The following is a 27,008-nucleotide window of genomic DNA, read 5'->3' as shown; positions in this document are numbered from 1 at the left end:
CCAAATAGGGCAATATTTCATTTGTCCCTCAAGAGATTATGTATTTATTTACAATACATACAGCACCTGCATTCATACACCCTATTTTGATCAAATTAATTTGCTTGCACAAGGTTTTTCCAAGATTAGTCCTAAGACTGCTCCCATACATTAAAAAAATGTAGATGCTGCCTTAGGACCGGCAACAAATTTAATTTGCTCTGCACAATACCGGTGGACTGTTTTGGCCAGTCCTTGACTGTTGACAAAGCCAAGGTTACGACCCACAAGGTAAACTCTTATAGCAATGAGAACAATCCTCCCAATCCCAGCCAAGTAAAGTGTTGCTGAAGTTCCATCTAAATTAGAAAACATTGCTGCCCACCAATTTAGACAAAAAAAAAATCATTAAAAACACTGGAATACTGTCAAGAATGGGCCTCTTCGATTATCCGTTTCTGAAAGTCCCGGACTGTCCGAAAGACTGCATTAGCAACGCTCATTGGCTGAAAGCACCGTCTTTGATAGTCTGGGACTGTCAGGAACGGATAATCCAAGAGGCCCAATGAGTACTTGCTGCAGAAGGATGTGTTTCAGAATTAGCAATGTCAGAGTGGTGGTTCCTTTTACTCCTGTGGATTTTCTGCTCTACACAGTACTCTATAATGAGCAGAACCTGTGCCACCCACAGACATGCACTGTATGCTTCCCCATGATAACAATCTTAAATATCCAGTACGCGCTTTTTTCCCTATATATGTTATTGATGCTATCATTAGTCTCTGGCTGTCTGAACATTTTTTTCTATCAGTGGGCCAAGTGTGTGAACGCTGAAAGAGACTATACATTGAAAAGCAACTTCCATTCATTTAAATCGGCTGCTTCTTTCTTCTCGGTTAAATCAAGAAAATAAGACAACACTCATGTAACTCACAAGAATAAAAGCGGTGAAAAGGTCATACACAGACATCAAGAAGTGCATCAGGTTAAAATAAAGTGAAGATGATAGTTTTATTCTTCTGTGTATATGACATGGTGACACTTTCCAATGGAATGGGGATGTTGTAGTTAATGTGTATAACAACAGCAGGAGGAGGACAACTCGGCACACAGTGCAGCCCAGAGCGCGAAAGTGGGCCATGCTGACTTGCATATGGGGCTGGGTCTGTCGCCCACTTCTCAACCTACGGGACAGAGTTGTCACACGATAAACAGCGTGGTCCACACTAACAGCTGACAATGTCTGGCCATCCTTTATAATGCAATGAAAAAGAGAGGGATGAGGGAGATCTTGTACTCTTTAGCAGGAACAGGCATGCAATGCACTGGCCTTAAAAAGGCAGCACATTCAATCACGACACTGCCCTTTGTTTGTGCCTTGCGACATATGAAGGATAGCCTTCTAAGTGCATTATTCTGTTGCTCTTGCTCAGGAAAAAAAGAAAAGTCAATGCATGGTAAACACCACGATTTTAGCATCATTATCACCTTGAACAATAATAGATTCAACACACACTACTTAACACGAGAACATAAAATGCAACAGTTGCCACACAATTATTAAAATCACGCTGCACCGAGACTTCAGCATAAGGCCAATGAGTAGTCGGGACTGATTACTGTAGAGTACGATTAAAATGTTGCAACCAGTGTATGAAGAATAACAAAAACAATGGGGGAAAAACACATAATGGTCTCTGAAGCGCATATTTCATTAGCGAACTTGAAATTTAACAACATAACAGCATAAAACTGGTGCATTGTAAATCAAGAAGGTACCTGCTCGATCAACTAGCCTAGCCTCTCAAGAAATGGAAGCGCGCATGCACACAATGCTCCATGGGATGGGCAAATTACAGCACACAGGGCTCTGCTTGCCACGGCTGCAACTGCTTTTAAAAGCAATGTGAGCTCCACTTTCTTCAACCAGTTACCCATGCTTGTGCCGCGTGGAGCAGTTCACTGTCTCACACTCCCTCCTAAAAATGCTGTACTGAAGCTCAACAGTCAACTAAGCATCCCAGCTTTAACAACGCAAAATAATTGCAAGCACAAAGATCGCCGATAAAAAGGCACCACTTCCTAACCAGTGCTGGCTCCAACACATTGCAGATGCCAGCCCCTATTTTGTGGGCCGGAAGAGCCGGCAAACGGGATGGCCCTGCATCCCTCCCCCTATGTTGTGAATTGTGGCTCTGGGCTTTTGCTCTGGTAGCACGTGCAGCTGTGTGCGCGTCTTGCACTCCTCGCCCTTGTCTCTCTCCTTGGTTGGCAGCCTCCCGGTGGTTTCAGAGACGAGTTCGGATGTACACTGCTGAGGCATCGTGTTCTGCGTAGCCATGCTTTTTGGCATGCTTGAACACCTGTCAGAGAGAGAAGAGTAACAATGCACTGCTAGCACGAGACAAATACCCAGTTTTAAGTATACAGGAGCGCCAGCTATATGCAACTTTTCTGGTTATTTGCTGGCTTGCTGGCACTGCAATTTTGTTGAGAGGTGGCATTCTGTGAGGCATGGAGTTTAAAATATACAATGGTTGGGTGCATTAATTATATGCTTTGCCCAGAATAAATTCAAAGTATGCAGCACCTCTCACAATGCCAAAAAAGTACCAACGATGGCACCGCCTAACAATAATAGCTGAACGAGGTGGTTGTCCCGTTTTATCATAATGACAAATGGGCATGGTTCTTCAGCTACACTGAAATTGCCACATTTTTATCTGGTGTCATCGCAGAAGATACAACTTATTTTGGATGATACAGGCAAGTAATGCACAAAAACGTACTCGAACTACAACTACACTGAAATGCCACTTCTGTGCGAAATTTGACTGCAAGCAAGCAAGCAAGCTGGAACAGTTGCACAACATTCAGCATGGCGCTAACAAGAGAAGACCCACAAAGGCCTCGCGCTCATGCGATACGCAAGGTCACTTGTAGGAGCAGATTTTGTAGTGTGCAAGATAAGACTACTTTTTAAAACTAGAAACTAGTCTGGGAGACTTTGAAGTGCTACAGCTGATGTTGTACACTGTGCAAGTGTGCAACCTCAGCTTCTCAAAAAGTCAGTGACACCTGCGATGCCCAGAGATACAACATAACATGGTAAACAGTACAAGAGAAACGGACATCATGGGTGCTCTTTCTACTGTCTTAGCACCGTTCTTGCATGATTTACTATGCGCCATCGATCTAACAAGCATTTTCCAGACGCCACCATAATTCTGACGATCAGCTTCCAGTTTTCATGCTTCCAGTAGTGCTACTATGCATGGGTGAGACCACACTGACAAAACCTGTTTTCTGCAACTGCTAGCCTGCACCTGACTGCATCAGCCCAATAATGAGAATTGACCATAGGTTGGCAGAATAAGCCGATACTCATTAATATTTTCGCAGACTATTGTAACACACAGTTGATTGAAGTTACTTTAATTTACGTTGGGCGAACTTGTGCCCGACAAACAGTTAAGCAAGAGTCTTGCTCCAATGTACACAGGTCTTCTCGCAAGAGTTCCACCCATCTTTTTCCTCGTGCCCTGCGCTGATGACACCTTGCTCCGATCGCACGTGCCTTGTGAGCACGTGTTGGCAGCTGCGCTGCTGCTATCTTTCGTACGTAGCATCACATGGACGGGCGCAGGAGACGGCTGGTGTGCGAGATTTGAAGGCACCTTGTGTCATTGTGCCCCTTCTGAGAGTGCATCGTCCCGATGCTTATAAAGAAGGCGGTGGTTTCCAGGCTGTCATTCGCAATGCTTGTTGGCCAAAGCAGTTATTGTCTGTCGTAGTAAGGTTTTATTCGGACGACATTAACGACTTCTGTGCGATGCTGCTGTCGTGATGAGGTTATTTGACCTTCTGGAAGAATTTCGTAGTTCACGGGGCTAAGTCGGCAAATTATCCTGTATGGGCCAAAATAACGACGAAGAAGCTTTTCGGATAGGCCGCGCATCCGTACGGGAGTCCACACCCATACCCTGTCTCCAGGTGCGTACTGGATGTCTCTTCGTCGCAAGTTATATCGATTCGTGTCGGTTTGCTGTTGCTGCTGAATGCGGTGTCACGCCAGCTGCCGTGCCTCTTCAGCTCTTTCTGTGAAGTCGCTGATATCATGGTCATTTTCAGAGGTCTCATCTACAGGTAGCATTGCATCTAAGGGTGTGGTGACAGTCCGGCTAAAAACTAGTTGGAAAGGTGTCATTCGAATCGTCTCTTGCACTGCGGTATTGTACACAAACGTTGCGTACGGTGCAGGGGTTCTCAAGCATGTTCGTTTCAGGGAACCCTGCTAAGCTCCATGATGCGCCAATGAACCCCCCCCCCCCCCCCCCGAGTTAACCGAATTAAAATGTCCAAACAAACCAAATGTTGAATTATCGAGGGTATCAAGAAAACAATAACCAAATGCTTAACTACGTCAACACGCTTTTATTTACTCAATGAATCAGCAAATTCTGTTTATATTTATATAGCACAAGACCAGTGCCGAAGCTGAAATTCTTGTCATCTCATGACTGATTAGCGCTAGCAGCGGCGAAGGCCTCGCGCGCGTACATCCCGATTATTTTTTCGCCAGTCAGCTGCTCGCCAACAAATTGTCCGTCCATCGCGTTGTAGCCGGGGCTCTTAATCTTCGACAGCTTTGCACTGAGTCAAAGCAAAACTACTGTTTGCCGCAACCGCTGCGGACGAAACCGCGGCCGCTACCGACGCGATCATGGACGGCGACCTTGCGGTTCAGAAGGCAGGCGGCCGATGCACGCACCAAGTCAAGACGAAACTACCGTTCGCTGCAAGAAGTGCGGACGAAACCGCGGCCGCTATCGACGCGATCATGGACGGCGACCTTGCGGTTCAGAAGGTAGGCGGCCGACGCACGCACCAAGTCAAAACGAAAGTACCGTTCGCTGCAAGAAGTGTGGACGAAACTGCGGTCGCTATCGACGCTACCATGGTTGGCGACTACGCATTTGTGAAGGCACGCAGCCGACCCGCGTCGCGCACCGAGTGAAAACGAAACCACGGTTTGCCTGAACTGCTGCGGACGAAACTGCGGTGGTTATCGACGCGATCATGGATGGCAACTACGCACTTATGAAGGCACGCGGCATGCCGCTAACGCGGTGTTACGCGCGGCGATAAAAGCAAGAATAAAGTCTTTTAAGGGCGCGATTAGGCACGAAGCGCTCCGGCGTTTCTGTCAATCACGTGCCGCGCATGCTTTCCATTGAGGACCATGGCGATGCGGACTACGTCGCTTCGTTTCGGTTGGGCGCTAGCGCAGTTCTTGCTTGCTCTTCTGCGGCGCGTATTTGCGATGCTTCGCGCATATTTTTTCTTCACTTTTTTTTATTCCTCCAGCGTATACGTCAGTGCGCACGCAATCGGCACCTACGCTATCTACAAACGGGAGAAATGCGCATGTTGGTAAATTATGGCCTCCGAGATTTAAGTTCGAAAGCTTAGGCGTAATGCCCGTTTTCAAAGGTTGGGTGGCTACAAGCGGCTTGCAAATTTATTGCGCAGTTCGCGCGTTGCCGTTACGCAGTGTGATGTGCTTTTTGACACTCGGGCATGAGTAACGGAGGTTCTGTGGATCGAGCGCACCTCATTTTCGCCGTTTTAACCACTTGGTTAGCGCGGGACCACGAAAAATTTGTCAGTGGCTCGCGGAACCCCGAGCAGGGGCTTGCGGAACCCCAGGGTTCCGCGGAACCCACTTTGAGAACCCATGCGGTAGGATATTGTCCCATGTTTGGGGCTCCATGTCCACGTATATTGATAACATATTGGTCAGCGTTCTGTTGAGTCGTTCAGTCAGTTCACCATGCGGTGGTTTTTCTGACTGGTGTGTGTCAGTTTCATAATAGACTGCGTCAAATGGGCAGTAAATATGGTTTCTCGGTCCGTGATCAGAACTTTAGGAGCGCCATGCCGTAGTACTATGTGAGTGACAAAAAATTCAGCTACTTCAATGGCTGTTCCTTTAACAAGAGACCCTGTCTCGGCATATCGAGTTAGGCAGTCGGTCGCAACTACGATGCATCGCTTTCCTGACGACGACGTAGGAAAGGGGCCACGTAAATCCATTCCCACTTTTGCGAATGGAATTTTCGGTGGCTGTATGGGTTGTAGGAGACCTGCTGGCAGAATCTGACAGATAGCAAATAACGCCGAACCTGACAATGGAACGGCGTGTACGGCGCTTGCTCTTTACTGTCAGCACCGGCTACGCATGGAACAGTGATCGATTACGTGATGCACGGTCCTCTCGTTTGTCGCGCAGATTGGCCTTACGATATTCGCCTGCCGTAAAGTTGGGATAGCCTTTTTTGTATTTTAGAGAAAAACTGGACAGCAAAACTTTCCATGCAATAAATAAAATATGGCCGCAAAACAAAGGTCCACTTTTAAACTGAGAACCTAATTGGTATTCAGTACAATGGAATGTCAAATTTATTGGTTTGAGACGGAAAAAAAAAAAAAAGCTCTTGAATATATATGCAAGAGCAATTCTATTGTTAAAAAAATATTTTCCAGCCCTTCATATACTAGAACTGAGCTGTAAACAGTGGCATACTAATTTGGTGTTGCCTTTAATAAGAGTAGATCGTACTGCATGTATCTTGATATATATGTACATAAGTTACTGATAGCTTGCTACATTCTTGTTATGCAAGACTTCCAAGCATGTGCGGCGCTGTGTTTTCTTGCCCAAAACTTGTAAGTATTAAATTTTGTGAAAGGATTTCTAATATTCGATATTCAATTCGAAGTCTACTATTCGTTGTTTGCACACCCCTAGTATAAATGTGTCACATACCCTCACCGACCGATTTTTCAAACTCATGCTTTTTCGGACTTCTGCGCTTATTTGGATATTCCTGCTGCACCGCCACCTACCCCCAGAACCAACATAGTTGTTGCTCCGCTGCACCAAACCTACACTTTGGTTGCGGACTCCCAACAAAGCAGTGCTGGTTAGACCTAATGGCTGTACGGTTGCGATGAAAATTTTCTGACCTTCGGAATGGGTGGCAACAAGGTGACGCAGGAGTCTTGCCATCAATTGTAGACCTCATCAGCAATTAACTCTGTACCGCGCTCATTGGCATTGTTAGCCCGCTATCACTGGTTTGAAACGCTGCTTTCGAGACCTTTTGCGCAGCTCAGGACACACTGCGCTATCGGATGTGAAGGAGCAGAATTATATTTTTGTTTTTTAAGCAGTTCGCTTTTTTCCTCACCAGGCAGTGATATTTAAATGCGCTCCGAAGTTTCGCGATTGTCAAAGCAGAACGCAAAAATGTCTGAAGCGGCGCGTGTGCTTTGGGAGATCGCAGATCTCACGATTCTGCCGATTCTGCGGCTGATCTTATCAATGCATCAATCAGCAGACAGTCAGAGGATGCTGACTTTTCGTTGGACTTGTCTGAAAGTGAGAAAGACACAAACCAGCCCACAACATTGGTGGCCTTAGCCTAGCACGCCCAACTGTAGCGCTTGCAGTTAAATTTTTGTAGTGGATTACCTGTTCAATGAAAAATTTCGATTTTTTAGAAGATATTTTATATCTGATAATTATCGTTTCTTTTCTTAGTAGACAAGCGTGTCTTTACATCTTTGTTCAATTTTATCCCACAATCTTGATTTTGCCAATTTATACCTTTTATGATAAACATCTCGTTAATAAAATCTGCTCGATTCAATGTGCTTTTTGTTTATGTATTACATAAAATATTGAGTGCAGTAGCTCCTTGAGAAAAAAAAAAAAATCTGGCGTCTGTGCCAGAAAAATTGGTTAGCAATTGTGTACTCAGCAGAAGTAGCTGGAAATCGGACATCCTGGACAAATTCCACTTTTAACAGGCCTAACTTTTACAAGCTATTGGCTACAGCAGACAAAAATTCTTGTCCACAATAGGCACGTACAGCGACTGAATGAAACTTTTCCAGCCATTCGTGGAAAGAGCAGAAATAAGGAACAAACACACTAGCCGGAAGCTTCACGCAACAGCGTGCCACACGACGTGTCGACTGCGATGGCGAATTTTCTGGATGGCGAACAAGCGGCTTACAATAGTCTACCGACATCAGCTCGAGGCCGAAGGTGCTGCTAGGCGTAGTGTGGTCTAGCCTGTGGCCAAGCCAATTTCACTTCAAAATTTGACGGAACCATTGATGATGACAGCCAATGCATTTTGTATAGCCCGAACGAACCAAGCAAATGACGGGCAGATGGCTACGTCTACAGACAAGCCAATGGACAGCTAGGGAAAACTGGCAGCTTTTTGGAAGCTCCACAAACTGGAAAGTATTCTGTCAACAACGTTGTGCTGCCCGAGTCTTGATATTTAATGCTTCTCTAGTTTAGCTTTGCCCACTTTAGCAAGTACAGTGGAACTCCGATTATACGACTTTCAGGGGACCATGCAAAACCATCGTATAATCGAAAAACTAAGAATATAGGCAGTGACGCCCAGTCTTGCCCAAAAAACAGGTACAGGCCGCCTGAATAAGCCCACGGCAGGAACCTGTACTGCTCAAAGGAAGGTACATTAAATTGTAAAGAAATTACCATATTTATTTACTGTAATGCGCATATTTTTCAAGATTTTCGTTGCTTGAGCTCAACCCTCGCGTTACAGTCGAATAACAGCAAAATTGGCCATTTTAAAACAATTGCTCTAAATCCCCGATTTCTAGAGCTACATTGGAAACCTGTAACTTTACATCAAGATCCAATCCACATAAAAGTCTCGGAACTTGTTTTTGATTGGAATCGATGCTGTTTTCGCTGTGCTTGTGGCTGGTTACGATGCCGCAATACCCTACGGCCTTTTGCGGTTCGACTCCGTTCATTCGCGACGTTATAGTGAAGCAGCACATTCGGTATGATGGCCGCTTTGAGAGAAAGCAATTTTGATGGCCGAGGAGCTGGGAAAGTCTGCCGTGGCTCAGTGTCACGACGTCAACGAGTCGACGATTTGCCCACTTTAAATGGAAGGCCAGTCGGAAAGGCTCTGTGGAACCTGAAGTGGCTCCTGGTACTGACCCCGAATGAAATGTTTGTGCAGTCTTTTAAGAAGTACTTAAATCTGAAACAAGATCGACGGCACAGAAGATGACTTGATTCTCGGCAATCACTTCTGGAGATAGTTTCCCGGCCGCGGCTGCCAAATTTAGATGGGGGCGAAATGCAAAAAAAATCAGTTATGCGAGACTCTGCTCGTCCCGGCACCAAATCCTTCGAAGTATATGGCCGACAGTGCTCTTGGCGCTGAAAGTGTGCCTAGGATAGCGCCAGAAAAACTTAGTGGGGACGCTTTCAGTGCCGAGTCGCACGAAATTTCGCGACAGTATATGCTGCATATGCTGCATGTGCGAGGGAGGCACATACAGCGCGCAAGGGACGCGTGCTTTCACAGAGAGCGAACGCACGGTGGAGAGCAAATGCGACATCCCGTCGCGCGAAAGGGCGTGGGGAGATGGAAGCGAGGGAGGTGGGGCACGTTGTGCTTCGGAACCAACTGCACATTTAGCTATCCGGCACAAGGGGATCTGGCGATTCAATATCGTGCGCGAAAGGAGGAAATTGGGAAGGCAGCGCGGGAGGGAGGGGGTGCGGCTTCTACTCTGCCAACAACTGCGCACTTGTACTTTGCGCTGCTGCGAGCGGTCGCACACACTGTATCTTGAAAGCGATCTGCACACAGCTCCTACCTTTGTATGCGCTGTGCTTTCGCCACTCAGTTTCCGTTGAAGTGATAGACAGCACGAACCTTCGCTTGCTGCCGCGCTTGCTCACGCCAGCGTTTCGACAACGGTTGTCTGCGATCATCGAGTGTGATCTAGGTACAGTGGAACCTCGATGATACGATCACGGCTAATACGAATTTCCGGATAATACGAATTTTTCTGTGGTCCCGGCCGAGCCCCATTACTTTGCAACGTGCTAGAGAACGGTTGTTACGAATCGATTTTCGACCTGTGTCGGCTGATACGAATAAATGCCGCCCCACCGACGGCCGCGAGAGAGAACAAACAGCGCGCAGTCACGCGCTTTCTCCCTTTCTCTTGGTACGGAGGCGCGGACGTGGCGCCGGACAGCGCGGAGCCCGCGACTGGGCGTGAAGAGTTTGAAGCGGTGGCGCTTTTGTTGCTTTTCCTTTTGTGCTTTTCCCCACGCAGGCGTGGGGAAGTGCGGCCGTCTATCGCTTCAACGGAAACTGAGCAGCGTAAGCACAGCGCATACAAAGGTCAGAGCCGTGTGGAGATCGCTTTAAAGATACGGTGCGAGCGATAACACCGACAGCCAGCACAGGCGCAAAGTACACTCGGCCACAAAATATTGCGGGGGGCGCGAGCACGTGGCGAAGCGGTCCTCCTCTCCTAGCGGCACATCCCTAGTGTCGAGACAGATGCTTGCGCGCATGCGCGTCCTTCCGTGACTGCAAGCGTGCATTTTTCCGCGCTTGTTCCTTGCGCGCCAACGATATCCCAGTGTCGTCGCGAGGTGCCCCTCTTGCGATTGGCACTGGTGCGGCTTCGGCGTGCAAAACTTAGCTGATGTAACGGAAATAGGTTTATTTTAATCTTGCCTGTCACTTTCTATAGAGCGCCTTTTCTGCCACGCTCTTCTGTGGGAGAACGCCCCGTTCGTAAAAAGAAAAAGAACGAAGATCGGCCACGAAAAGGCGCAGCGCAGAAACAAGAACTGCGGTGTTGCGTTTGCGACAGATCCACGCTCGTGACACGACAAAAAGCGGCCACAGCTACGCATGCCAGCTCACTGTTCACATAGTTATGAAGCCGCCACCTCGCGACTACACTCGGATATTGCCGGTGCTTAGAGCAAGCGCGGGAACATGCACGCTTGCAGTCACGGAGGGACGCGCATGCGTCGGTCTCGACACCAGGGCTGCGCCGCTAGAAGGAGAGAAGAACCGCTCCGCCACGCACTACCCCCCCCCCCCCCCCCCCCCCCCCCGCGCTGCCTTCCCGCTTTGCTCCTTTCATGTGGGAGATTGCGTCGCCAGTTAGCCTTGCGCCCGGTTGCAAGATACCACTTACACTGCGCAAGATACGCATTTGGTGCCGCAGCACAGCGCCCCCCCCCCCCCCCCTTCCCTACCATACTCCCACGGCCTTGTGCGCGACGGAAGTCGCATTTGCTCTCGGCTGTGCATTCGCTCTCCGTGAAGCCGCGCGTCCCCCGCGCACTTTCACTCGCACATACGGCGCGCGGCGACGATTTTATCGCCCTTGGACTCATGCTGCACGTCTCCGCATCGCCCTCGTTGATCTCCTCTCCAACATCGTTGGGCACACCTCGTTGAGAAGCGTGCTCGCTACCGCCCTTGTCGGCGAGATTTTCCCACGGAAGCCGGATTATAACCGGTATTTCGTCTCACGCGGCTGCACTCTAAGCGGTATGGGTATACATGGAGTTCTATTGGAGGGTAAACGGGAGTCGGAAAAGGCCGCGTTGTAGCCAGTTCTGCACTATAAACGCTAACGTTATAAGTGGTCTGTACTGTAAATGCTCTGAACGTGTGTGTGCCTGAATGAGTTCACCTTAATTTAGCTAGGTTTAATTGTGTTTCGATGATACGAATTTCGGCTAATACGAATATTTTTCGTAACCCCGTGAGATTCGTATCATCGAGATTCCACTGTATTTATGTTTGCTTGTGCGCACTGACACCATGCTTCTTAATTCAGTTATAAGCGAATGTGACTAAGTTTATACAGCTGATAAAACTACTATCCTTACTACGTATAGCTGTCTTCCAATTTAGTATTGCAATTGATGCTTCGCCTTTCGGGTGAAACTGCATCTTTTTATGTCCTGTCCGTAAATTTACGCTGTGAGCACTACAGTAATTATGCTAGACTGAGCACTTTCATTAGAATAAAGACTTCCTATCCTAGTCGGTTTCTCAAGAATAGTAGAGACGATATAAGAAGTCGCAGTCTGTGTGAATTCCTCCGTGCTGATCTTGCCCCCATTCATTTGCACTATAATTTCAAGCACATAATTATTACCTATATCGCAGGGACAGAGCAGCTCATGCTAAAAGCCATGTACAAGCATTATTTGAAGGTTTGTGTAGGGAGTTGGACAGTGCATCATTGAGCATAACAGAGACCCCTGACAAAAGATAACAAATGTCACAAAGAATTAGCATTAAAATCAGTGCAAACGGATTGCAAAAAGTTTGACCATCATCGATTGGGCGAAATTTTTGTGTTTTCCGTTTTATCCTCACATCCTGTCCATTTGTGCAGACAAAAAAATAGGTTAAGAGAGGGAAGACGCGAGTGTAGATTGACTACACATTGCGCACGTTGGTGATGATCTTTATGGCCAGGCATTACTTTGGCGTAATTGTTTGGGCATGTTTCGCTAAACAAAGCCACAAACCCTATTTTATCATTGGCACCATTTCTAACGTTTCTATAAGTTGCATAAAAGTGCATTTTATCGTGGTGCCAATCAAGGTTCTCTTGCATACATGCACACTATGGTCTTCCTTCACGAAATATTTTGCAGGTGGACTTCCCACACGTCTAAGGTTGAATATGGTGCAGCGTAGTGTGACAGCAGCAGTATGGTGAGAGCACAAAAAGGATGTAAAGCTGTCAAGCAGAAGCTTAAGGAGTATACAAGCACACCACTTCCATTTTACTGAGCACATGGCTGTGGTTGCTCTTTGCGATGCTAGGTCGTGCTACAATATTAATAATCCAAAGTAAAACATTTTCCGACCCTCTAAGCTGCCTTTACCAGACCCTTTGTTAACTGCAAGACTGGCGAAGTGGTCACAGGTTCAAGCTAACACTCAGTTCTCACTAGTGCTACTTTCCAAGGATAACATTAGTGCTGCCAGTACAACTCAATGCAGGAAATGACATGCACACATAGCTATTCAAGCACATCACAAAGGGAGGTTCCAAGTTTTAAGTTCAGCAGACTTCCATGCATAGTGTCTTGCCACTGTAATCTGATCCACGGTGGCAGTAATCCTATGCACACTGCACCTTAGAGATGACTGCCCTTGAGGTACAAATGCCTGCGTCACTTTATAGTGCATATCTTTCTAGGAACATTTTACGAATGACAGGCTATGCCATTCACATTCACGGACTGCTCTCTAGTGTAGAACTGGCTTGACTTTTTCAAAACAAGAAAAAGAAGAAAATGATTTAAAAAATGTTTATTTGATACTTCAATACATACTACTATAGATCTGGTGCTTCAGAAAAGTGATTTCATTGGGAATATCAGTCTTGCCGCTTTGAAAACATCAAAGCAGCAAGAAAAAAATCTCACAAAACAATTTGACTGTTATACTATGGGGACAATCACTTTCGTACTATTCTTTACCCATAGTCACTCACTTCGTTAGGCATAGGACCCCGGTGTTGTTCAACAGTGTAAAACATGCCTGGATCAGTGCTGCTAAGCTAAATTTTATTCTGCCTGTGGCCCACAGCACCAATACTTGTCCAAAATGATTTACACTATGCCAATTCTGGTTGTTTAACCTTATCTAGGCACCTCATTAACGACTACAAAATCAACCAATCCACCCTTTCCTTTTCACTCCAGAGGAAGGGTTATCGTGACATTGCACAAACTCTCACCTCATTTGCTGCCGCTGTGACTGGTAAAGGCTGTTCCAAATGGTCACCAATGCCAATGGCAAGACGGAGGTCCTTTTGAAGGTGCTGCAGGGGCATGTTGGTTGCAAAGGTGCCTTCAATAATGGCTGGAAGCAGAAGCATTAATTTCAGTCAACAAGTTGCAGAGCACAGAGGTTTCACAGATGGCACTTGTTGGTTGCACAAGTACTTCAATTTGCATAAGTGCACACAAACTGCCATTTGACTACTACAGTCCCACTGATGGTGCTGCTCCACTGCACCTTTATAACACTTCCATTTTCTTTCCTTCCTTTCTTTCCATTCCTTTACAATACACTTCCATTTGCAACAATATGTCCTCACATTCTTGGCATGCATATATAGTTGCAAGGCCCCTAACCAGGTTCGGGCATTGACCACAGACAAGTGCAGTGGCTAGATCATGTCTACAAAGTACAGTAAAACCTTGTTAATTCAGGGACTGGATAAGTCGGACATCCTCTGGTCTCGGCAGGCTTATGCATTATTTATTGGCATCAAAATTTTGTTAATGCGGAAGTATTAGGCCGCACACCGGTTAATTGGAAGAGCCCTCGGTGGCGAGTGTGAAGCACTGCAAATGTGTGCCGCGAAGAGAAAAAGTGGCGCTAGCGTCCAACAGAAACGAAGCGGCGGAGTTGGCATCACTATAGCCATCAGTGAAAACCATATTGGAAGTACAGGAATAAGTGCTTCGGGCCCATTTGTGCCTTTACAGCCTTTATTCTTGCGTTCACCACAACGTACAACATCGCATTGGCAATGCTCCTTCACAACCAACTCAATTGCATCAATAGCGACCACGGTTTCGTCCACAGCAGTTACGGCACACAGTAGTACCGTTTTGACTCTGCGCATGTTGGCAGCATGCCTTCAGACACTGCATGGTTGCCACGCACCACCGCGTTGACAGCGAACACAGGTTCCGTCCAGAGCAACCAGTAGTCTCGTTTTGATGCATTGCAATGTGCGCTTAATGTCAAACACAACGGAAGCTGTCAAGGATGAAAAACAACTTCACTTTGGCCGCACAGCGGCATCAAACCCACCGGCTACATCTCGATGCTATTACTGAACAGCTTACTGGAGAAAAAACAATTGGGATGTGCGCGCGATAGTGAAAAGCAAGTCTCGGATGAAGACTTGGGTCTTGCATAGCGGCCACACTGCGAAGCAAGTCGCGAGGCCTTTGCCGCTTCAAGAGCTAATTAGTCACGAGATGATGAGAATTCCGGCTTCCGCACTGCTCTTGAGCAAAATAGAAGCAGGATTTGACGATTCATTCAGTAAATAAATGTGTGTGGATGCAGAAAGGATTTGTTCATTGTTTTTGTGATACCTTTGATAATTCAACATTCAGTTAATTAAGACTTTTTTTTTGGCCCCGTGAAATCAAAGTAACGATGTTTTACTGTATTACACTGATGTAGGCTGAGAAAACAGTAGAAAATTCGAAGGCGCCACTCTACCTTCCAGCAGTGACATCACAGCTATTGCCTCTGCATCGCAAATGCCACCTGCAGTGCACAAATAGTCACCAGCAACATGAACTCGGTGATTACTGCGACAGGCAGTCAGCAAAACTGCCTCTGGAAATGTGCCAGAGAGCAAAAGATTTATGATGATGCACTAGTTCAAATCTTACCAACCACTGGACGTGCAATTTTTTTGATGGATAGGCCTCGGAGGTAAAGAATTTTTCGCATTAAGGCCCCTCACCAGGCCACATAGCAAATTTTGGTTACATGCTGGAAGTTGTTACGCGCCCTCTAGGAAGTGTTCTACTGCAGGAAATTTTTATATTGGTTCATTAATAGCAGACGGAAATATTTGAAGTGCAGTGAGCTTCATCGCAAACATGAACGCTCTCTCCACTACAATTAGGTTTACGTACATGCCACACCTTGCTATATGACATGCGGTACATGCGGGTTATATTGCCACACCATTCTATCACTAAAGTTACTCATACCTTGTCTTACATTCTTGACAAAGTTATTCCTCGGAATTTTTAGAATGACAGCCCACAAACAAATGTGATGAAACAAAACACTCACAGTGCATGCCCTTTATGTTAAATCTTTTCAGACTGAAATATTAAAAGTGCGAAACAATAACAGAAACCTGAAAATGATGCAATTTTTTTTAGCAGTTGTGCACTACCAGTGATGGAAGCGACATTTTACTTTTTGGAGCATAAAAGTTTTCAAAGCAGATGGCAAAATATGCCATACAACTCCTGGAGTTAAAAGCATCACCCAAGCATAATCAACGGAAATTGTAAGAAACAGTTAAGAAGATGGATGGTTATCGAACGTGCAGTAAAATGAGCTATATATTTAATATACCAGTATTTGTGTCAGAAATGAGTGCCATAGGCACTGTGGAGACCGTGCGTCTACGTGAGCTGTGAAAAATGCCTCAGCGGGCTCGGCTGCAGCCGATGCTACGATTGGCTTCACTGCGTTTTCGAAAATGATGATAGTATACAGCTTGTTTTCAGTTTCTTTAGGGCTCACCACCGGTTGGTCGCACTGTTAAAGCTCCTCGTCTTCATTTTCCCAGCGCCGTTACTAACAAAAATTAGTTTGGAGAAGCATGTGCCAGCATTTCTCTTTCGGAGCAGTTTTGGAGCAGCACTTCCATCACTGCACTACCTCCGAGATATGCGCACGCAAGAGACCGCGTTTCTACCAGAAAGCTCGCCTTCGTGCATAGCGTCCGCCGCTAGCGTTTTCCAGTAAATGTTACGGTTACATAAGCTGCAGTTGCCGGGAAGCGTGAGAAGGAGTCGGGGATCTTTGAATGCTATTGCATTCCACTGTTAAAGGCGGAGCTTAAGCTTCCTCCAAATTTTTATCAAGACACATTACATTACACATTATTCAAACTTGTAGTACAGATCCTATTATAAGTGTTTTAAGATGTGTGCAACACAATTTAAATGTTATTTTCCTAGGTGTTATTGCTTTTGACGCATTATTTTGGCATGTACTATTGTGCACACAACTTCTGAAGTGGTTAAATGGGCAGGTAAGTTGGGAAGACCTTGACATAAATGTCATGTGGGCCCTTGGATCTGATACGGGAGAAGGCAGAGCAGGAATACTACTTGTGGGCACTGGTCAAAGCAACGGGAGAGAGAACTCTGCTTCTGGGAGTGTAGCTCCCTTTACGGTGGCATGATGTTGCAACAGTTCTTCCGTTTCAATATTCACTACAGTTAAACATTGTTATAAGCATATGGAGAAATATCGAAGAGAAAGAGAGAGAGAGAGAGAAAAAAAAGCAATCAGGTCTCTGCGAAAAGAAACAAGCGGGGGAGCCTCTGAAGTGCCGGCAAAGGGTCTCCTGCTGATTTTGATGACCCATCGACATCTTGCCATACTGGTGCGAGGCAGAGGACCAATAAATTACATACAGCCATTCTGCACCACTGCAAATGAGCAACCATGCAATCGGTGTTATCGCGCGAAATTAGGACGTTGGCTTGTTGACTGTGGTCCAATCAAGCCAAGCTGCTGGCCAAAATGTGCATGCCGCAAACAGACTTTTCAGACACCAGAGGGGACCACACATGGATCCTACTCTACTAGTTACTACGGCCATCAGTCTAGCCAGTGCGTCTGATCTCGCGCTCGACTGCCGGTAAGGTTTACGAGTATGAAAATATTGGCGGCAAGCTACCCGCGATAGCTTGTCACCAGCCAATTTGCTGGCTGCACAGCTTAGGCTGCTGTGGTTTTGTGCCACTCAACAATGGCGGCAACATTTTTCATGAAGGCCATGTTGCGACATCACACACGCAGTTCATGCTCAAAATTTCGGTTATCGCCACTAGACATCAGCACTAAGGGTAGGTGGCAGTGCCGCAGGAATTGGGGAGATCCGAGAAATCAGACGAGTGAGAAATTAGTTGGCGAATGTACTTGTAGTTTCTGCTACCAGAATATATATTTTGCAGGATGTGGAAACAAATATTTGATTCGACATGATGTACTAGACAAAATTACATTCAATGCTTACACCAAATTCTCATCGGCAACTGCTAAACCGTAATTTGTCTGTGTAATTTTGTCTAACTGACATCGTGTCGAATCCTGCATCTTCAATTTCGTTATAGTAGGAGAATATTCATTGAAATAAGCATGACTAACCAAATGTTATATTTAATTTGTTATATCTGACAATTCACTATGTCCGTGCTCGTTATACCACTGTTCGACCGTACTACTGAAACCTTTGCAAGATTCTTGCAGTGTACAGTCAACAACTAATTATTCGGACACCACTAATATGGACATGCTTGATTATTTGTTCAGCCCCACGACACCACCACTAGCCCCATAGACATTGTATAAGAACGACTGAAATCTCGGACACCTTACAGTGTGTCGTGTGATAACTCGGACTCTGACTGCATGACCGTATGGCCAATGAGTCAAGCACAAATAGCAATTTTTTTCATTTTGAGGCATCGCTGGCATGGCCGCCAGTCGAAACCAAAAGTAGCGAAATCCTAGTCGGTTTAGCAGTTGCCGATGAGAATTCGGTGCAAGCATTGAATGTAATTTTGTCTAGTATCTGTAGCGACAGCATGACACTGGTCAAAAAAGGCATTGCAAGAAAATCATGGCCATGGAATGTCTAGGCCAAGGGCAAGCATATATGTGCACAGCTACACGTGTTGACAAACTTGCAACATATTCTAGGACGATCACTTTCGACAGATACTGCTATTTTTGCTATATTTGGCATGACTATTACTGGATGCGTCAACGGACGGCACTGTTTTTGCACTGTGTTAAGATGGCGTGCTTGGCACTGTGCCAAGAATGCCATTGCTTGTGATGCGTCTTGCACTATGGTCACGGAAAATTGAAGGTACAGTAGAATCTCGTAAACTCCAAGGGCACTGGAAATTTATTCGAATAAAACAAAGTCTGAACAAAGGTGAGCCTCCGTTGTTTTAAAAATATCACCCGATAAATTGTGTGGTACAGTGCGCTAAACGAAAACCGTCACTGGGTTGTAAAAGTGTTATTTTTTCACCATCAGCGTTCAACGTCCAAGCACAAGAGAAAATGTGAGAGGGTGAGCCAAGAAATATATATGGTGGCTTGATGCGCCGTCCTCCTTCATCCGGAGTGTGTTGGAGATAACATGATCAAGCATGCACTACTAAAAAGGGGGGGGGGGGGGGACACAGGCGAGTGTGCAGTAACATGATCAAGCACATGCTAGAAAGCTTCTTTCTGCTCTTTTAAGCCGAATGGGAAAGGAGGGCACGTGTCACTCAGCTTGCTAGGTTTGGTCTCAGCACTCTGGGCGTCCTTCCTCATCATTCTTTACGGCACGTGACATTATGGTAGCTAGCGAAGCAACAAACCTTCACCTTTGGACTAGGGTTTGTCCGAAAAGTGGTCCATAGGAGCGTTAAATTTTGTTCGAAATGTACCGTCTTTAGAGTTCGAATTCACAGGAGTTTTTCTTCATTCAAGTAAGTAGGACTCTGCTAGGACCAACAGAGCCAGTTCAAGTTATCTGTTAATTCGAATTAAGAGCTTTCGAATCATTTGGATATAGCTATCTCCGAAAGTAACGATCCAAGAATACAGCATGCCTTTTTTGGTCACTTATGAAATAAAGTCACTTATTATTGGGAGTATCTGGTATTTTGGACTACAGATAATTGACGTTGTGGCAGTCCCTGTCAAGTCTGAATTATCGGTCGGCAACTGCATAACCAAAGTTTTGGATGGGGCTTGGTGAACAGCCCTTCAAGAAAGCCAACAGGTAATGCTCACATAAATACACATCACATAGATGTGACAGTCTAATGTGGAATTATAGTTAGTTTCATGTTATAAATATGGTGAAAACGAGCACTTCAAACAGGCCAGGTAATATGCAGTACATTAATTTTCACTAAAAGCGGCTGCAAGAGGCTTTGTGTAGCCATGACATCACTGCTTGCGAAACAAACGCCCAGTCAGCTTGAAACATATTTAATACATACGTATTTTTTTACTCATCATGAAACTTCTTGGGAAAGCTTTGTATGTCATACACCGTAGCCGTGACGTGGCACGTCTTCATTTAGAGGGCACTTAGCTATTGGTGGGCAGAGGCCAACTTGCATGCGTATTATTCCACTGAGCTGTGTAACCTTTACTATTACAGTGTTGCAGGAGAAAACAAAAGTGGTACATTCATGTGAATACCATTACCTGCACACTTCTTTCAATTAAGAACTGCTAGAAGCACACAAAAGAATTTTCCAGTGTATAACTTGCACTTTCGTACAAAACAGGCCCCCTACTTTTCATGCCTTTCGAAGAAAAAATTGGTGTATAAGGTGCACCTGTGTACTGGACGCACCTATTTTAACTTGGCCGGCATGATCAAACATGACTACGCATGCTTGTTACAGGGTTCGTACAGGTTTCCAAGGCAAGAATTCAAGAATACTCCAGGACTTTCCAGTACCTGTCACAGGTTTTTCAAGGATTCAAAGCGGCATCCAAAGTAGGATTTCTTTACTCTAACATTTCCAAAAATGACTAGTTTTATTGCACTTGCAATAAATAAACGTATATTACAATTATAATAAAAATGTCTAGCCTTGACAACGTCTCAACATCACAACATAAAATGAACGCTTACGACAGCGGCTGAGATTTCTCCAGTATAGGCTGGGTAAAGTTTACCAAAAATATTCAAAACATTCAGCACAGGGTTATTGCACTAAAATAAAAAGAAATAAATGTATATCCCAATGATGTTAAGAATGTATAGCCTTGATCACTTTGCAAGTTCACAACAACAAAAAAAAAAAAAAAAAAAAGAAGCAGCTCACAAAGCAGAATGAATGCTCCCAACACCTACTCTGACTTCTCCAGTATTAACTGGGCAAGTTTACCGAACATTTCCAAACCATTCAGTGTAGTCTTGCTACACATCCATTATATCATAACAAATAGATGTATATTGCAATTTTGTAAAACATGTTTTGTCTTGATCATTTCTCAAGTCCGCAATATTAGAAGTTAACACAACAAACACTCACAACAACTGCTCAGGCTTCTGAAGTATTAGCTGGGTTGGTTCATCAAATATTTCCAAAACATTCAGCATAATGTTATTGCACTTATATTAGCATTATTTTTTTATTTCGAAAGTTCGCCCAACGGCATAAACTATTAAATATAGAAATGTAGGCTGGATTCGGCGATGAACATCAATAGTGCTCGATGATTGTTTCCATAGAGCCAAGAATCGTAGTCCGGTATAAATATTATTATAACAAACCTCCACCCAAAGGCACTGAGCATCAGTGGTAAAGTTGCTCTCTTTACACTAGCTTCACGTCACGCGCAAGAGTGAAACGATCGATAGGGTGAGGAAAGCAGTGTTAACACTGCCAGCTGAGCCAGCACCCAAGCGCGGCACGGGTCTTTCGCTCCGTTCGCGGTTTGACGCGGTGAAGTCGTATTTTTTTTCTGCACAGTTCTGCAAAACGAAAGCATGTGTGCTCGCGCCGGCATATTGTTTCTGAAATGGGGAGTTTGTCAGATCGGGGCCAATCTACCACAGAAAGGAGGTCCCAATGCCGATATCAGAGTGAACTGCTCCCGAAATTCAAGCATATTCAAGGAAGGGCCTCGAAAACACACTTTTCAATTTCAAGGGTATTCAAGGATTTCAAGGACCTGTATGCACCCTGTAATGTTAACTCATCGCTAAATGTTGTATTCACTCGTTCTAGGGAACTGAATTTCTATAAACAAAAATTTTTATGTACTGCAAATTCAAGCTGAATAAAACTTGAACCAACGTTCCTCTTATGCACAGGAAACCAGCATTTACTGCACTTCATTCAAAGCCATCGAAAGCCTCATTCTCTGACACATTGTCAAAAGGCTCAACCACTTCAGCCGGCCGCACTGCTGGGTTGCCATCGTCAATTTCTGAACAATTTGTACCAGTCATGAAATTTCTATGGGAAAGCTTCCTATGTTGACCAAAGCAGCTGTGACGTTGTAAACATCTTGAAGCATGTCATTGGAGTTGCATCTACCGAGCAGCATGCTTGGGACGAACACACGAACAACGACCACATGTTGCCTGATGACTGAAAACCGAAAGCACTGCGGCTCCCGCATGCGCGTTAGATGGTGATAATAATGTCCAAGTGGAGCCCCCTTTTTTTTAACGGGTAGGCAAGGTTCTCGCTACGATGGGCGGCGGTGGTTTTGCCGCCCACCACTCTCGCCGACCGCCCACCTCTATGACCACCCGCCCACCACCGCCCAACTCTCGGGCTTCAAGTTTGCTGTACTCGGGGCCAACTTTCTGTGCCTATGCAATAGAAGCTACGAGCGTGAGGGGCCGGTTTCCCCAAGAGCGCTGTTACGGGCAAGCATGGACGCCGGCAGGAAATAGCCGCATACGGTCATGAGCCAGAAACAAAGGCCGGGAAAGCTGGCCGTAAATGCAAACAATCGTGGTACTAGACCTAGGAAAATGCGATCATGTGACATCTCCGAGAGCACGGAAGTCGCATTTCACCGCGCGTGTAGCTGGTACGGCCGCGGAAAGAAGCGCGAAAGAATGAGGCGTGCACAAAAATAAGGGCAGAACTCGATGCGTCGTCGCCTCCGCAATAAAATTAAAAACACAAGAAAAGTCACAGTTTCGCCCGAAAAATGAAGCATCGATCGCGATAAACAAGTGGACAGCTATACGAAGTAAGGATAATAGTTTTATCGGCCGTATAAACTTGTAAACATAGGCACACAAACGAAATTAACAAGCATGGTGTCACGCATCTCACTCAATGACCGCGGAAAGTCGCTGTCAATACACTGTAGTGTAAGCGTGGCAGCAGCAGCGAGCGAATTGACCTTCCTCCCACCGCTCGCATCAACGCAAATTAAGCCGCAAAAACACAGCGCAGAGAGGAAGGGCACTGCCCCCCTCCGCAGATGGCTTGCAAGATATAGCCACCTGGGCAGGAGCGTGGGGCGTAGTACCAGGCCTCCCCCCCGGAGGCCTGGTAGGAGGAAAGACGCTTAATTCTGCAGCCCTTCAGGGAGAACGGCGCAGAACGCGCGTTTGCTCTCTGACGTGCGTTCGCTCCCCGTGAAAGCGCGCGTGCCTCGCGCCCTTTCACTCGCACATACAGCGTCCGGAGCGCGGCGACGATTTCATCGCCGTTGACGTCATACGGAACCTCACGGGTGACGGCTACGCCGACGGCAGAAATCTGCTTTGGAGTGTCCATATAATTGCTATCGCAATAAAAGCTTTTTTTCAACGCGCTGGCAGCGCCACTCTTTGGTTACCTGTGCAAGTCTCTGCGCTTCACTTCACTAACCTGACATTAGGTGACACTATACGACGCTACAACACCCTTATGCTTCCTTAATCGTTTGTTTCTTTTTCGAATTTTCATGCCGAACCTGCATATAATGAAATCTTCTTTATAGCGAAGTTTTTCGGGAATTTGTCAATTTCGTTATATCCAGGTTTAACTGTAATTGCTATCGCAATAATAAAAATGAGAGAAAGTCCCCTCCCGGTCATTTTTTTCTTTTTCTCCTCCCACACTCTCAAACAATCAGATAAGGCGACCTTGAGTTTTAAACAAGTATCCAGAATAGCACCCGTAAGCTGCATTTGCAGACAAGTCTCTTGCATTGTGTGATTGTGCTCGAACGTCTGTTGTGTTGTCATTATTTAGTATGTGCCTGTGCCCCCCCCCCTTGTCCTCAAATGTCGACCTCTATCAATTTTCCGGGGAGAACCCTGTGGGTAGGTGTCAGGCACTGCAATGTAACACTAAAACGTGTGGTGGGTTTTTCTTATTCATTGCATCAGCCCTGTTGATTTAACCTGTTTTTAACAAAAAGAAAGAAAGAAAAGGGAGAAGGAAATTACAACAGCAAACTAGTACAGGTGATTACCAATGACAGAGGCACCTATATCACAGAGGCCACGATGATGGCCTCTACGGTGGCAGCCGCTAGCTGCACTGGCTACGTGGTGAGCCTTCGGTCACCACAGCCGCTCCACTGTTAAAGGGATACGGACACAAAAGTTGGTGGGTGGTTTTTTGCGCCGGAACAAAAGTTGAACTGTTGAAAATGACGAATACAACAAGCTACCTTGAAAAAAAAAAAAGAACGAGAAACATTTTTTTCCCCCCACAATTTTCTGTTCCACCTTGCCGTCGGCAGAGGCTGAAATTTGACGTTATAACACCCACCCGCGGCCAAGGTCGGCCACAGCTGTCGCAGTGTTTCCAGGGGTGTCGGTCCCTTGTAGCGTTTGTTTAACCACTTTTGGCGATCTTCGCACGTGGTCCGTCTGAAACTATATCCCCGTCAGCGCTCCACGCAAGTGGTGCGTCTTACATATGAGGCTTGCAGCGGTCGTCGTTCGGTATTGACGCGTTCGTCAAGGCGGAAGGAAATGCCTAGACATTATTGTTATAACAGCATCGTCGGTCATGACACGCCGTCGCACACGTTTTCCAGAGACGAGAAGGTGCGTAAACTTAAGATACCAGCCTATTAGAGAGCTTTAGCCTTGGCCGGTAAACGGGTAAACGCAGGCGTTCGGGCAGAACCGTAAACGTTAGCGGCCTGTATGGTGCTGCCACCAGGTGGCGCAGAGCTCAAACAGACAAAAACAGCTAATATTGCAGTAACCAAATGTATTCTACTTCACTGCTGTTGTAAATCTTCGGCAGCAACACGATTACGCCACTGCCGAAAATTTACACCAGGAAATGACCAATAATTCTTGCGTAAGTGTCTGGTGCAGAGCGAAATCTTTGTGCTATGGTTCGCGAAAACCTGACCGGCACTTCCACGGTCGCCTGCTCTTCTTTGTCGCTTGATGCGGAAGGTTCGTAACCGTAAGCGGTAACATTTCTTGCCAAGTTGGAATGGTCCTTGTCTTCAGACGTGTACTCATCGCTCGTGAAGCCGGCGTCGGCGAGCTTCGAATGACCGCGGCCGGCCAGCTATCCTGACGAGGGTGTTGTAACGTCACGCCTTCCAACTGGGGTCGGGCGGCGAGGTGCGTGCTCACAAAAACGCCAAAAATAAAGCCATCGGCTCAAAAATGAGCTAAGTGGCTGCTTCTTTTCGGTGTAATCACACACTGAGGATTCATTTTGAGCATTTTCGTAAAATTTTCAGATTTTGTGTCCATGTCCCGTTAAAGCAAGATTCAATTTCTTTCAGAATACTGCCATGCACTGCCTTACACATATATAAAAAGCACCGCCGAAAATTTCCTTACAGAGGAGGAGGAAATCGTGGTAAAGGTGGAGATTTTAGGCAATTGTTATTCCAGTCACCAAAATATTTTCACAATGTGACTTGCATTTTAACAGAACTAGTTACCACAGACCGTAAAAACTTACCTAGCACAACAGCAATGCGACATTTATTAACTAAATTAATAAAAGATATGCAATTGTACTTCTACAATTTACAAGTTTATTGAAGTAATAAATTTGTACACTTTTTAATTTAAAGAATTGTGCAGTCAATGGTATCCACATGTTTGCACTGTTTCTTTTGTGTGCTCTTGCAACACTGCAGTAGTAAAGGTTACACAGTTAGCCTCCCCTGGCCAACGGCTAATTCCCTCTAAACGATGCTGCACCAAGTCACAGATACTTTAGGCAGCATATCAAGCGTTTTCATAGAAAGTTTGTAACCTAAAAAACACATTAAAAGACAATGCCAGAAACTTTGCACTTGTAGCACAGGGAGCATCCAACCCACCTTGGCCTTTCTGACTGATGATTGCAGAGTTGAGGTCGCCCAGTTCCAGTATCTCGAGTAGGTCCTTCTGGGAAAGCTCAGCTCGGTCGCAGAGTGCCATTGCTTCTGCCAGACCAGCTAATGTCGTCCCCAGCAGCATGTTCAGGATGAGGCTCATCTTGGAGCCATTGCCAACCTCCCCTGCAGTGTTGAAATGAAAAAGAGAGGCACAGCTCAATGGTAGACAGAATGGAATGCATCCACTACTACCCTGAGCACTGTCCTGTGTTGACTATCTTTCATCAACAATTTTGCAGACAAACACCCACCCCAATGAACCCTGTGCTCATCCACATTCCTTGTTGTCCACAAGGAATGTTGCGGCTTTCAGAAAAGCTTGTGTCTGCTTCTGCAAGCAGAATGCTGTGACCTTCTGAATATTGTGCAGCTGGGCCTGTTCATAAGACGGAAGTGAATATGTGGATTCCACTGCAACGATATGCTGGAACCATCTGTCATGACTACAGTGAACAAAGTTTATCTATTGTAGCCATGACAGATGACATCACCGTTCTGTTGCAGTGGAATAAAAAAATTTTTGAGTGGCAACACCACCTACTACAGACAACACCCACTTCAGATTTATTGTGGACGAAACTGCGGAGGTAATGCTGCCGAATGTCGTATTACTGCAAATGGTACTTCTGTGAGAAACTTGAGTGAAGATAAGAAAGCAGTTTAGCAGGAAGAGTATCGTACACCTAGCACTCCCATTTATGTAAGACTCGATAAAACTGTGGCAAAAATGGTGCATTTAGACCACCACTGCACGTTTGATGGTTATTTGCAAATTTCACAATGAATTCCTGCAACACTGAAAATTTTCATGCCCATTGCCAATTTTGTTGTGGAGGGATTTGATTGTATCCTTGAGAGTATTACGAGGTTCTGCATGTCAGTGGCAGCTATACAACATAAATTTCAAAGGCTTGCTTAACACTAGACTATTTCAGGCCAATTTGAGAATCAAAGCATTGGTTTCATTGCTTTTTTTTTCCCTTCTCAGACATTTAGACCTCATGAGGTATGCTATGTCATCAACTGCACAAGTCTGCTCAGTCAGGGTTCACATACAATATTCGACTAAAATTAAGAAAGACAAAACAAGTTTCATTCATACATACATAAGCAAACAAATATTGAAATCTTCTTAGCGGCAAGCCGCTGAGTTGGACACAAGACTTTAAAGCTCTTCAGGTGGCTTTTCAAAACCACCTTATCTATTGCTGTGATATATATTGCCTTCTTGCACATTGCACACTTCACTCGATAAAGGTAAGCTGTAACCAGCTTCCCCCAGCAATAATACTTGTCATGTTCAAGCCAAATGGCTGAAACTTACTTTCCTCCAGGCTTCACTGTTTTTATTTGCGAGGATCATTTTCCACAGGTACACTCTATGCTTACAGCATAGAAAACCCGTGTCCACTGAGCTTTGAGCACTTCAAGCAGGCTTTGGTACAATCAACATATGGAACATATGGAGTTCCA

General features: G+C 45.6%; 1 protein-coding gene across 2 annotated transcripts in view; it reads right to left on the bottom strand.

The window, feature by feature from the left end:
* Positions 1-960: 960 nt before the first annotated feature.
* Positions 961-27,008, bottom strand: part of LOC119449617 (putative oxidoreductase GLYR1 homolog) — a 103,097-nt gene continuing 77,049 nt past the window's right edge. For both annotated transcript variants that reach the window (XM_037712829.2, XM_037712830.2), the window contains 3 exons: positions 25,479-25,658; positions 13,636-13,760; positions 961-2,342 (listed from right to left, as the gene is read on the bottom strand). In XM_037712829.2, the coding sequence (XP_037568757.1) occupies positions 2,268-2,342; positions 13,636-13,760; positions 25,479-25,658 (380 nt within the window). In that variant the 3' untranslated portion in view covers positions 961-2,267. The remainder of the gene's footprint in view (positions 2,343-13,635; positions 13,761-25,478; positions 25,659-27,008) is intronic.

This window comes from Dermacentor silvarum, chromosome 4 (genome assembly GCF_013339745.2).
Source record: "Dermacentor silvarum isolate Dsil-2018 chromosome 4, BIME_Dsil_1.4, whole genome shotgun sequence".
Lineage (NCBI taxonomy): Eukaryota > Metazoa > Arthropoda > Arachnida > Ixodida > Ixodidae > Dermacentor > Dermacentor silvarum.
Note: the sequence above shows the minus strand (reverse complement) of the source record. Positions and strands in the feature narration are given on the sequence as shown.